This window comes from Amblyraja radiata, chromosome 24 (assembly GCF_010909765.2).
Source record: "Amblyraja radiata isolate CabotCenter1 chromosome 24, sAmbRad1.1.pri, whole genome shotgun sequence".
Classification (NCBI taxonomy): Eukaryota; Metazoa; Chordata; class Chondrichthyes; order Rajiformes; family Rajidae; genus Amblyraja; species Amblyraja radiata.
In genome coordinates, this window is record NC_045979.1 from 38,567,216 (window position 1) to 38,581,403 (window position 14,188).

The 14,188-nt window shown below is 44.5% G+C and overlaps 1 protein-coding gene across 1 annotated transcript in view; it reads left to right on the top strand.

Moving 5' to 3' along the window:
- The window catches only part of LOC116986663 (C4b-binding protein alpha chain-like), a 325,485-nt gene that overhangs the window by 12,061 nt on the left and 299,236 nt on the right, over positions 1 to 14,188 (top strand). The window contains exons 3-5 of the mRNA XM_033042235.1: positions 2,870 to 3,058; positions 5,740 to 5,925; positions 8,385 to 8,570. Coding sequence (XP_032898126.1) covers positions 2,870 to 3,058; positions 5,740 to 5,925; positions 8,385 to 8,570 — 561 coding nt within the window. The remainder of the gene's footprint in view (positions 1 to 2,869; positions 3,059 to 5,739; positions 5,926 to 8,384; positions 8,571 to 14,188) is intronic.

Below are 14,188 nucleotides of genomic sequence, written 5' to 3' on the forward strand. Positions count from 1 at the left end.
GGACAGAAGTTTAGGGGTAACATGAGGGGGAACTTCTTTACTCAGAGAGTGGTAGCGGTGTGGAATGAGCTTCCAGTGGAAGTGGTGGCGGCAGGTTCGTTGGTATCATTTAAGAATAAATTGGATAGGCATATGGATGAGAAGGGAATGGAGGGTTATGGTATGAGTGCAGGCAGGTGGGACTAAGGGAAAAAAATTGTTCGGCGCGGACTTGTAGGGCCGTGATGGCCTGTTTCCGTGCTGTAATTGTTATATGGTTATATGGTTATTGGTGGGTCCCTTTGCACTTTTCTATCCAAAGGCCCCCTCTGCCTATCCCTGGATCTTGGTTTCAGTCATTGAGTTCCTGGTTGGTGATAGGTGATTGGACTTGGTCAACACTGGTTGCATGTGCAGAGGGGAGGAGGAGGTTGTGTAGGAAAGAATTGCAGATGCTGGTTTAAATCGAAGATAGACACAAAATGCTGGAGGAGCTCAGCTAGATGGGCAGCATTTCTGGAAAGAAGGATTGGATGCCGTTTTGGGTCTAGACCTTTCTTCAGGCTGATCACCTCTCATTGTTCCTGCTCCCAAAGTACTCCCCACTCATCAGACGGGTTAAACCCACTGTGAGGACAGTTAAAGTCTGGTCAGAGGAGGCGGACTCCACACTTCAGCAGTGTTTTGGAAACACTGACTGGAAGGCGTTTGCAGCGCAGGCCACCCTTGACTCCCAAACGGACATTGATTCCTACACATCCTCTGTTCTGGACTTTATAAACTCCACCATCAACAGTGTCACCACCCTCAAACGGGTGACCATATTCCCGAATCAGAAGCCATGGATGAACAGCGAGGTCAGGCTACTGCTGAAAGCACGGGACACTGCTTTCAGGTCAGTCGATGCTCGAGCCTACAGTTCATCCAGGGCTACCCTGAAGAGGGGCATCAAGAAGGCCGAGCACTGCCATAAGCTCAGGATTGAGGAGCACTTCAACAACAACTCCGACCCCCGACGCATGTGGCAAGGCATCCAGGCCATCACGGACTATAGACCCACCAACACCACCCCCACATCCAGCGACGCCTCCTTCCTTGGGGAGCTTAACCACTTCTATGGCCGCTTCGACAGGGACAATCTAGAGACAGCTATCAAGGCTGTGCTCCCTTGCTGATCACCAGCCCCTCACACTCACCCCCTACGACGTGTATGTGGCACTGAGTAGGACTAATGCACGTAAGGCTGCTGGCCCTGACGGCATCCCCGGGCGCGTCCTCGGGGCCTGTGCTGCGCAGCTGACAGACATCTGGACTGACATCTTCAACCTGTCACTTGACCAAGCAGTTGTCCCCACGTGCCTTAAAACCACCTCCATCGTGCCGGTGCCAAAACACTCCACTGCGGGAGGCCTCAACGACTTCCGCCCAGTTGCACTTACTCCCATCATCACCAAGTGCTTCGAGAGGCTGGTCCTGGCACACCTCAAAGGCTGCCTACATTGGATCCCTATCAGTTTGCCTACCGCAAGAACAGGAGTACAGAGGTTGCCATCTCAACGGCACATCACTCCGCCCTCTCCCACCTCGACAACAGAGACACTTAAGAATGCTGTTCATCGATTACAGCTCAGCATTCAACACCATTATACCCTCTAAACTGATCACCAAACTCGGTAACCTGGGCATCGACCCCTCCCTCTGCAACTGGATACTGGACTTTCTAACCAACAGACCCCAGTCTGTTAGGTTAGACAAGCACACCTCTTCAACCATCACCCTGAACACTGGCGTTCCACAGGGCTGTGTGCTGAGCCTCCTCCTCTACTCCCTCTTCACCTACGACTGCACACCTGTACATGATACTAACACCATCATCAAGTATGCAGATGATACAACGGTGATTGGCCTCATCAGCAACAACGATGAGTCGGCCTATAGGGAGGAGGTCCAGCTCCTAGCAGCATGGTGCGCTGACAACAACCTGGCCCTTAACTCCAAGAAGACCAAGGAGCTCATTGTAGACTTCAGGAAGTCTAGGGGCGGCACGCACACCCCCATCCACATTAACGGGACGGAGGTGGAACGCGTTTCCAGCTTCAGGTTCCTGGGGGTCAACATCTCCGATAACCTCTCTTGGACCCACAATACCTCAACTCTGGTCAAGAAGGCTCACCAGCGTCTCTTCTTCCTGAGGAGACTAAAGAAGGTCCATCTGTCCCCTCAGATTCTGGTGAACTTGTACCGCTGTACCATCGAGAGCATCCTTACCAACTGTATCACAGTATGGTATGGCAACTGCTCTGTCTCCGACCGGAAAGCACTGCAGAGGGTGGTGAAAATTGCCCAACGGTTCCTCGCTCCCCTCCATTGAGTCTGTCCAAAGCAAGCGTTGTCTGCGAAGGGCGCTCAGCATCGCCAAGGACTGCTCTCACCCCAACCACAGACTGTTTACCCTCCTACCATCCGGGAGGTGCTACAGGTCTCTCCGCTGCTGGACCAGCAGGTCCAGGAACAGCTTCTTCCCTGCAGCTGTTACACTGTACCTCGGTGATTGCCAATCACCCCCCCCCCCTCCTCCCCCCTCCCCCCCCGGACACTCCTCCCACCAGGAAAAAAATAATAATTGCACTACTATGACTGTATGCACGTAAATATATGTATTTATTGCTCATATTCTATGTCGCTCTTCTAGGGAGATGCTAACTAACTGCATTTCGTTGTCTCTGTACTGTACACTGCACAATGATAATAAAGTTTGAATCTGAATCTGAAATTGACTGGGTTTTATGGACCTGCTCTGCCATAAACTGTCAGTAAGCTGATGCAGATTTTAATCATGAAGTTAATGCTGATCAATTGTGGACATTAATGAAAATGCTTCTCTTGCCAGCTGTTAAGTGCTCTGAACTTCCAGCGATTAAAAATGGGAAGTCGCCACGCACACCAAGTGGGGAAGAATTCTGGGGTTATGGAATGGTGGCTGAGTTTTCATGCAATGATGGCTATTCATTGATTGGTCCAAGCTCCATCACTTGTAAAACTACTGGACAGTGGAGTGGAGCGGCTCCGGAGTGCAAAGGTACGTTTGTCCTGAAGCAAAGTGTGCTTTAACTAGCACTTGTAACACATTTAATATTTCAAGTTCACACTTCTGCACATAGGCAGACTCTTATTTCATTAAAAACAAGAAGTGCTGGAGGAACTCAGTGGGTCGGGCAGCATCTGTGGAGAAGGGACAATGTCATGGACTAGGAAAGTCTGAAAACCATCATACAATTTTATTAACAGAGCTGACTGTGCAGAAGTGTGAACTTGAAATATTAAATGTGTTATAAGTGCTAGTTAAAACACGTGTTTAATGGTTTTATAATGTGTGAAATGTGTACGTTTCTTTACATCTTATAACAATATTCTTCCTTTTTTAGTTCTTGTAAATCTAACATCCCTCAAAACAAGTCTTTACCCAAACTACTATTTGTTTTTATTTTTAAATAAATCAGAGTCGAGAGTGTTGTATGTTCCGAAACAGAACGATGACATTCTTACCTGCAGCAGCACAAAAAACATGTAATCAAAGTACTTTGTAAAACCCATAGTAAACAACAAAATAAATATTTTAGGAAGGAACTGCATTTGCTGATTTACGCTGAAGATAGACACAAAATGCAGGAGTAACATAGCGGGTCAGGCAGCATCTCTGGATAGAAGGAATGGGTGGTCATTCGGATCGAGACCCTACTTCAGACTGAGAGTCGGGAGTGGGAGGCACGGAGATATGGAAGGGTAAGGGGTAAAAACGAGCCATCAAAGGGGAGTGAGATCACGGAAAATGTAGAATAGATCATTGTTAGCCAGGGGAAGGTGACAACAAAGCAAATCAAGATAACATTTAATTAGGAAGACAGTCAGACTGGTCAGGGGGGATTGGGATGGAGAGGGAAAACAAGGATCACTTGAAATTGGAGAAGTCGACATTCATGTCTCCTTTAATATCTCGTTTTCACAACTTACCCTTCAATATCTGTCTCCCTCTCCCCTGACTCAGCCTGAAGGCTCTCGACCCAAAATGTCACTCATTCCTTCTATCCAGAGATGCTGCTTGTTCTGCTGAGTGACTACAGCATTTTATGTCTATCTTCAAAATTATTGTGTATGTTTATGTGTGTGTGTGTGTGTGTGTGTGTGTCTGTGTGTCTGTGTGTAAATATACATACAGAATACTGGAGTAACTCACAGGATATGAGTCCCAGACTGATTCCTGGGATGTCAGGACTTTCATATGAAGAAAGACTGGAAAGACTCGGTTTGTACTCGCTAGAATTTAGAAGATTGAGGGGGGATCTTATAGAAACTTACAAAATTCTTAAGGGGTTGGACAGGCTAGATGCAGGAAGGTTGTACCCGATGTTGGGGAAGTCCAGAACAAGGGGTCACAGTTTAAGGATAAGGGGGAAATCTTTTAGGACCGAGATGAGGAAAACTTTTTTCACACAGAGAGTGGTGAATCTCTGGAATTCTCTCCCGCAGAAGGTAGTTGAGGCCAGTTCATTGGCTATATTTAAGAGGGAGTTAGATGTGGCCCTTGTGGCTAAAGGGATCAGGGGGTATGGAGAGAAGGCAGGTACGGGATACTGAGTTGGATGATCAGCCATGATCATATTGAATGGCGGTGCAGGCTCGAAGGGCCGAATGGCCTACACCTGCACCTATTTTCTATGTTTCTATGATATATCTCACACACGCAAGCAATAATAATGTGATATCAAACATTATGCCCCTGTCTATAGTTCAGAGCCTAGTTGGAGGTTGTAGGTTTACTAGCTTGTTGGTTACATAGATACATAGACAATAAGTGTAGGAGCACCATTCAATGTGATCATGACTGATCATCTACAATCAGTACCCCGTTCCTGTTTTCTTCCCATATCCCTTGATTCCGCTAACCCTAAGAGCTCTAACTCTCTTTTGAATGCATCCAGTGAATAGGCCTCCCCAGGCAGAGAATCCCACAAATTCACAACTCTGTGAAAAAGTTTTACCTCATCTCAGTTCTAAATGGCCTAGCTCTTATTCTTGGGTTGTAGGGGTAGAAATACTGTTAAAGATGGCAATTTCTCTGAGGTATAAACAGAAAATACCCAAATGCTCAGCAAGGCATCGGAGGGAACGTCAGCATTTCAGGTTGATGGCTTCATCAGAATTGGAAAGACTTAAAGATAAACTGGCTAGTGGAGAAAGAGTTGGGGGTGAGAGAAATGGTGGAGGCAGGGCAATTGACAATGGATTTGGGCTGAATGCAGTTAAGAATAAGTGATTCTAAAGCAAAATAACACGCTGGATATCAGACGTGAATGCCAAGTGTTAGAAATATTCTTCATGTCAGACAGCAATGACTGGCTGGCATTGATAGTGTGGGATTGAGGCAGCGACTCTTGTCGATCCCTTCGATGGGGAGGGTAGTACCTGTGGCGGACTGGCAGAGTTCCCCGCTTTTTACAATCTTTCATGTAGTTGTGGTTGGCTTATGATCTGCTGCCCACCAGAAATATGAGCTGCAAATGCTGGAAACGTGAAACAAAATGCTGCCCTTTGAACTGTTCTAGTTTATCTAAATATTTATGTACATTTAAGTATTTTGACCAAAATTAATTTAAAAAAAATGTATCTTTCTATTCTCTTTATTTTAATGTCATAAATGGGTCTGCATGCATTTGAATGCTTTAAGATGCTCAGTATAACAAATGTTTGTTCCTTTATCAGCTGTAAAATGTCTGTACCCCGGGACTCCTGCACATGGCCGCATGATAGGAGGATTTGCTGATGTATATGTGTACGGTCATGAAATCACCTTCCGCTGTGACGAAGGTTATGTGATGAAGGGAAAGCGCGTCATTAAATGTAGCGAGAATAATGACTTTGTACCCCCACCGCCCACCTGCCAATCAGGTGAGTGGACCAATCCTACACTACAGGGTGGAGTTGGATCTGCACTGGTGGGCAATTCCGAATAAACATTGTGTTTACATGGTTTACTCCTTCACTCCTAGAAATGCTTTCTATTGTGAAACAAATACTGGTCATGTCACCAAATAACATCCATCACTGCCATGGTTTATGGATGCATTTAAAAAAAGTGTGTGGGGGGGGGGGGGGGGGGGGGGGGGGGGGGTGTTAGAAATCTGCAATGCATGTATGGAGAGAGAAATAGTCAATGTTTCAGGGTGCTATTCAAGATTCAGAAATGCCTACTGATGGACGACTGAGGGTTCTGCGATATTCAGGCTGGAGGTCTGTGGAGTTCTGCCGGGACCTGTGTTTGATTGTGATGCATATAAATGACTTTGTTTTGCACAGAGGTGGTGCGTGCTACTGGGGGTGGCGTGTGTGGGGGGGGGGGTGTGTGCTTCTGGGGATAGTGTGTGTGGGGGGGTTGTCAGGGGGGTGTGTGCTGCTGGTGGGGGGGGGGGAGTGCTGTTGGCGGTGTGTGGGGGGGGGGTGTGTGCTCTTGGCGGTGTGTCGGGGGGTGCTGCTGGCAGGGGGGGGAGTGTTGTTGGCGGTGTGTGGGGGGGGGTGTGTGCTGCTGGGGTGGCAGTGGAGGCAGATGCAATCGTGGTGTTTAAGGGACTCTGATAGGCACATGTATTATACATGTATGACATGGATTAATTGCAGGCAGATAAAAGTTGGTCTTGGCATCATTGCTTCATTTAAACGACATTTGGTTAGGTACATGGATGGGAAAGGTTTAGAGGGATATGGACCAAGAATGGGCAGGTGGGACGAGCGTAGATGGGGCATCTTGGTAAGCATGGGCGTTGCGCCAAAGGACCTTTTTTCATGCTGTATGACTATTGTGGGCTGAGGGGCCTGTTCCTGTACTGAACTGTGCGGCATTCGGCTTTTTACATTTTGTTTTGTCTGAATGGAGCAAAATAGCAAAAATACGTGCAGGAGTAGGCCATTCTGTCCTTCAGGCCAGTACTGCCGTGGCTGATCATCTAAAATCAGTACGCCCTTCCTGCTTTTCCCCATATCCCTTGTTTCCTTAGGCCCGAAGAGCTAAATCTAAACTAAAAGTGAAAGCATAGTTGCAAAATTTGATAGGGAAATTAGTTGTTGGGAGGCAGAGTTCACACATGTGTGCTGCCTGTGTGGAGTTTGCACGTGCTTTCCCCGCAACCTCCCTGTGCTGATTGAAGTGGTAATACAGTAACTAAATTTGTCACTGGGATCCTATTGAATGGGCAAAAGAGCTGCAAGGCAATCTCCTGATCCAATTTACGATGCTTTTGCGACAAAAAGAATTGAAAACTGAGTGGGCAAAGACCTCGTAAATGAATCCTCTCATGGAAAAAGGTGGGAATGTCCAATTTGGCAGGATATTAGTAGCTTGTGAACGGACAGGTCAAAGGAGACTAGCCCTAAGTCTTGGCACACTTGGATGCCCAGTAGAGTCACAGTCAGAATTCGAAACATAGAAAGTTAGATTTCTTGTGGTGTTCTTCAGTACGCATTTGAAAGTGGTTCTTCCCAGAGGATACAAGAACCTCCCCCCCCCCCCCCCCCCCCCCCCCCCCACGTAAGCATGTAAAGTGGACTTGTCTCTAGTCAAGCCTCATTATCCCTAATCTTGTTGTAGATGTGCACAGACATTACATTCACGTGGGCCCCCGTGTCTAGCTTGGCCTTCACTGGCTTGTTATTAATTGTCATTGGAACAGAAGGATCCAGAATCTTACCAGCTGTGTGATGGAGTGAATGCACAGTTGACTCCTCATGTGTTAATTGGATCGTCCTAGTGGGCAGAGTCGAGCTGGTCTTGAGATTCAGGAATAATGAGACCTTTACTAGAGACAAGTCCACTTTACATGTTTATAACACTTCTGACACCATGTAAATAAGCAAACTACAATCTGGAGTTCAAGATCATCTTTAATCGGTACCCATAGTATAGCGGTATAGCGGATTGTTAGTTCATCGTTACCGCTTCCCAGACTGACCAGTATAGCAAGTGGGTGTTAGTATGAAGCATACAGTAAGGTGGGGTTAGTGATGCTATTTCTACTATGATTGGTTCACATGCAATAACCAATCTACAGACGTAAATAACAATTGTGTCAAAGGGGGAGCTTGGAGTATTTCAGAAATACAATAACTAAATTATTTTACCCCCTGAAAGATTTTGAAAAATAGTTTTTAATAGCTGTATGGAGGGAGGTTGTAAGTGTATTGTGCTGCTTTTTTGAACCGTGTAAGTTTAACAAAAAATGTTTGTGTGTATTCAAGCGTTTTGAATATAAAATTAAAAAGCATTTGTTCAGGGTATTTTAGCGTTGTAAATGTATCTGCATGCTTTTGAAAGCTTTCCATGACGAGCACAAACACATGTTTTGTTCTTCAATCAGATATTCAATGCCCGAAGCCCAAGCTTTCTGAACATCTCAACATCACAGAAGGATCTAAATCTGTATATAGAAACGATGATGAAATCACCTTCGCCTGCGAAGATGGTTATGTGATGGATGGCCAGCGTGTCATTAAATGTGGAGGGGACGGTAAATTTGTTCCCTCACCGCCCACCTGCAAACGTGGTGAGTGAACCATTCCTACACTAGAGGCTAGAACTGCATCTGCAATGAAAGGCAATTTCCAGTAAACATTGCGTCTCGCTGGCTTGCTCCTCTTAACTCCTGTAAACTCTTTAAAAGTTGAGCTTTTGGGATTTAAGAGTACAATAGACAATATATGCAGGGGTGGGCCATTCGGCCCCTTCGGGCCAGCACCGCCATTCACTGATACAATGCGTTAACCACTGAGATCACAGCACCGATCCCTGTGGCATGGAACTGCCTACATCTTGGACCTGAAACATGAACTATTTCTCTCGCCACACATGCCGTTTGTACTTTAGACTTTCAACATCAGCAATATTTACTTTCCAATGTGTCTGTAAACAATAGCAACCATGGATCTCATTTAGAAATGTGAGCAATCTTTCTTCTAAAGAGGAAGGAAGATTCTAAGGGGAATAAGGAGCAGGGAGTATAGGAGCAGGGAGGTTCTACTGCAGTTGTACAGGGTCTTGGTGAGACCACACCTGGAGTATTGCGTACAGTTTTGGTCTCCAAATCTGAGGAAGGACATTATTGCCATAGAGGGAGTGCAGAGAAGGTTCACCAGACTGATTCCTGGGATGTCAGGACTGTCTTATGAAGAAAGACTGGATAGACTTGGTTTATACTCTCTAGAATTTAGGAGATTGAGAGGGGATCTTATAGAAACTTACAAAATTCTTAAGGGGTTGGACAGGCTAGATGCAGGAAGATTGCTCCCGATGTTGGGGAAGTCCAGGACAAGGGGTCACAGCTTAAGGATAAGGGGGAAATCCTTTAAAACCGAGATGAGAAGAACTTTTTTCACACAGAGAGTGGTGAATCTCTGGAACTCTCTGCCACAGAGGGTAGTCGAGGCCAGTTCATTGGCTATATTTAAGAGGGAGTTAGATGTGGCCCTTGTGGCTAAGGGGATCAGAGGGTATGGAGAGAAGGCAGGTACGGGATACTGAGTTGGATGATCAGCCATGATCATATTGAATTGCGGTGCAGGCTCGAAGGGCCGAATGGCCTACTCCTGCACCTAATTTCTATGTTTCTATCTGTGGCTAATAAGGGAAGTAGAGGACAATATAGAAATAATAGAGACGAGGCATAGCAAAGCTGAGCGGGAAGCCAGAGGATTGGGAACATTTTAAAGAGCAACAGAAGATAACTAAAAAGGCAATACGGGGAGAAAAGATGATGTATGAAGGTAAGCTAGCCAAGAATATAAAGGAGGATAGTAAAAGCTTCTTTAGGTATGTGAAGAGGAAAAAAATAGTTAAGACAAAATAGTTAAGACCTTGAAGACAGAAACAGGTGAATTTATTATGGGGAACAAGGAAATGGCAGACGGGTTGAACAGGTAGTTTGGATCTGTCTTCACTAGGGAAGTCACAAACAATCTCCCAGATGTACTAGTGGGCAGAGGACCTAGGGTGAAGGAGGAACTGAAGGAAATCCACATTTGGCAGGAAATGGTGTTGGGTAGGCTGATGGGACTGAAGGCTGATAAATCCCCAGGGCCTGATTGTCTGCATCCCAGGGTACTCAAGGAAGTGGCTCTAAAAATCGTGGACACATTGGTGATCATTTTCCAATGTTCTATAAATTCAGGATTAGTTCCTGTGGTTTGGAGGGTAGCTAATGTTATCCCACTTTTTAAGAAAGGCGGGAGAGTGAAAACGGGAAATTATAGATCAGTTAGCCTGACATCGGTGGTGGGGAAGATGCTGGAGTCAATTATAAAAGAAGAAATAGCGGCACATTTGGATAGCAGTTACAGGGTCGGTCTGAGTCAGCATGGATTTACGAAGGGGAAATCCTGCTTGACTAATCTTCTGGAATTTTTTGAGGATGTAACTAGGAAAATGGACAAGGGAGAGCCAGTGGATGTAGTGTACCTGGACCTTCAGAAAGCATTTGATAAGGTCCCACATATGAGATTAGTGGGCAAAAATTAGGGCACATGGTATTGGGGGTAGGGGTACTGACATGATAGAAAATTGGTTGGCAGACTGGAAACGAAGAGTAGGGATTAACGGGACCCTTTCAGAATGGCAGGCAGTGACTAGTGGGGTACCGCAAGGCTCGGTGCTGGGACCACAGCTATTTACAATATACATCAATGATTTGGATGAAGGGATTCAAAGTAACATTAACAAATTTGCAGATGACACAAAGCTGGGTGGCAGTGTGAACTGTGAGGAACATGCTATGAGAATGCAGGGTGACTTGGACAAGATGGGTGAGTGGGCAGATGCAGTTTAATGTGGATAAATGTGAGGTTATCCACTTTGGTGGCAAAAACAGGAAGACAAAAAAAGGGAAGCTGTACAGAGAATGTAATATGTTAACATCGTTTTTGTACCAATGCATTGTACTCACTTCTAATAAATAAAATTTTTAAAAAATTTAAAAATTGGGAAAAGGGGAAGTACAAAGAGATCTGGAGGTCCTTGTTCATCACTAAAGCCAAGATGTTTAGGCGCTAAAAACCTCTGAAATAGGCAGGCAAATAGGCATAATAAAATTACAAAAAAGGCAGGGAAAAGGAATTTATTGGCATAAATCAGGGAGGCGCCTCAGGTCACTTGCTACAAAAACCACCCGCTTTAAAAACAGTTTCTTCCCCTCAGCAATAAGAACACTCAATTCCCTCCAATAATCAGACAATACTAAGACTTATGTATACAGTGTCTTGTCTATGGTCTTTTGTTTGTTCTTTTGCACTATGTATTGTTGGTGAGATTTGTGATTTGTGATGTGGTATGAATGCACTTTATTACTATGATCTGTGTTATTAGTGTTAATGTGACTAAAGCAGTGTATCATCATGTACCGAACCCAAATACCACCAACCCTGGTTGCGTGGAAAATAAAGATTCAATTCTATTCTATTCTATAAAAAGGCATGTATTTCCACCACCAAAATATAGTTAAAAATGATAATATAAAGGTATTCTACATTAAACGACCAAAGTTGCCTGGTTGCACATAGTTACTAGCATGTTTATCAAATTATTTGGTGTTAAACTGTGCCGTCTGTCAGACAGAATGTGCTTCAGTTGTGAAAAACCTCTATGTACCCCAGCTGAGGTCACTTGTGCATACCCGAAACAAGCTACAGACTCTATATTCATGTCGATATCTTGTGCATAACAACCACCTTTGAGAACTTTAGCTATGTTTTGTATTTCTTCAAGGTCTTTGTTAACTAAAATCACTCGCCTTTTCCTTGTATGTCTTTACCTACATTGCCAGGAACTTTAGGAATATAGTCAGTTACTTTGTTGAAAACCTGCAAGTTATTCACTAATGTTTCGCCATGTTTCTCAAGTGAAGTGATAGCTTGTGGGAAGTTTGCAAAATTGGAAGCAATAAACACAAGATTGCGGTGGAAGGACTTTTTCTGCATGATTTCAATGACTGCAGTAGATTCTTCTTCTTCAAAACTGTTGCAGATTTATTTTACCTTTTCAAAATTTGCAGCATAGTAGAGTACTGCAGAGCCAAATACCCCACCTCGTCAAAACGGCTGAGGTAGCGGAATCTCGGGTGCCATTTCCTTGAACAACTGCACGCGTTACGGTGCTTTGAGGAAGATTTTCTTGACATTGGAAACTAGGCGATCGACATTTGGAAACAAGTTGTATGTGCTTGGCAATTCTATGAACTCCTTGAGCTAAGCATGTCAAATGCAACATTTTGGGGAGTGAAACTTTAAGAACACGAGCAGCTTTTTTCATGTTCGGAGCTGCATCAGTCACAAACAGAAGAATATTCTCGTGTTTTATACCTTCTGGCCAAAGTACAGCAAATGAAGATGTAAACAACCGAGCAATAGTTGAGCTGCTTGACTTATCCAATACTTCCGATGTCAACAAATGCTCCTTTGATGGTTGACCTGCGTCCAGTTTACCGATGACCACATTGGTGACATATCTCCCCGCAGCTTCGGTTGTCTAATCTATTGAGATCCATATTTTGTTGCATGCAACTTCATCTCTAAGTTTCTGCACAACAATGTTGAAGTTGCTGTCAACACAATTTGGCCGTAATGATGACTCGCTTGGTCTATGTTCCTCTGTGTATTTCTCTAAAAAATCTCTGAGACATTTATTTTCCAATTTTCACAGTGGAATTCCAGCATCAATGAATGCCTTGCACAGATCATGTAAACTCAGATTTGCGACCGGAGGCAGCAGTAAATGCTCTCCGGTCTGAATATTCAATATTCAGGAGGGATAGAGAGAAAGGAAAAGGAGGTGGGGTAGCGTTGCTGATTAGAGATGAGATTAACGCAATGGAAAGGAAGGACATTAGTTTGCAGGATGTGGAATCGGTATGGGTAGAGCTGCGAAACACTAAGGGGCAGAAAACGCTGGTGGGTGTTGTGTACAGGCCACCTAACAGTAGTAGTGAAGTTGGAGATGGTATCAAACAGGAAATTAGAAATGCGTGCGACAAAGGCAAAACCGTTATAATGGGTGACTTTAATCTACATATAGATTGGGTGAATCAAATTGGCAGGGGTGCTGAGGAAGAGGATTTTTTGGAATGTATGCGGGATAGTTATCTAAATCAACATGTAGAGGAACCAACGAGAGAGCAGGCTATTTTAGACTGGGTATTGAGTAATGAGGAAGGGTTAGTTAGCAGTCTTGTTGTACGTGCCCCCTTGGGCAAGAGTGACCATAATATGGTTGAGTTCTTCATTAGGATGGAGAGTGACATTGTTAATTCAGAAACAATGGTTCTGAACTTAAAGAAAGTTAAAGAAATTGGCCAAGATTGACTGGCAATTAATTCTAAAAGGGTTGACGGTGGATATGCAATGGAAGACATTTAAAGACTGCATGGATGAACTACAAAAATTGTTCATCCCAGTTTGGCAAAAGAATAAATCAGGGACGGTAGTGCATCCGTGGATAACAAGGGAAATCAGGGATAGTATCAAAGCGAAGGATGATGCGTACAAATTAGCCAGAAAAAGCAGCATACCGGAGGACTGGGAGAAATTCAGAGACCAGCAGAGGAGGACAAAGGGCTTAATTAGGAAAGGAAAAATAGATTATGAAAGAAAATTGGCAGGGAACATAAAAACTGACTGCAAAAGTTTTTATAGATATGTGAAAAGAAAGAGATTAGTTAAAACAAATGTAGGTCCCTTGCAGTCAGAAACAGGTGAGTTGATCATGGGGAACAAGGATATGGCGGACCAATTGAATAACTACTTTGGTTCCGTCTTCACTAAGGAAGACATAAATAATCTGCCGGAAATAGCAGGGGACCGCGGGTCAAAGGAGTTGGAGGAATTGAGTGAAATCCAGGTTAGCCGGGAAGTGGTGTTGGGTAAATTAAATGGATTAAAGGCCGATAAATCCCCAGGGCCAGATAGGCTGCATCCCAGAGTACTTAAGGAAGTAGCTCCAGAAATAGTGGATGCATTAGTAATAATCTTTCAAAACTCTTTAGATTCTGGAGTAGTTCCTGAGGATTGGCGGGTAGCAAACGTAACCCCACTTTTTAAGAAGGGAGGGAGAGAGAAAACGGGGAATTACAGACCAGTTAGTCTAACATCGGTAGTGGGGAAACTGCTAGAGTCAGTTATT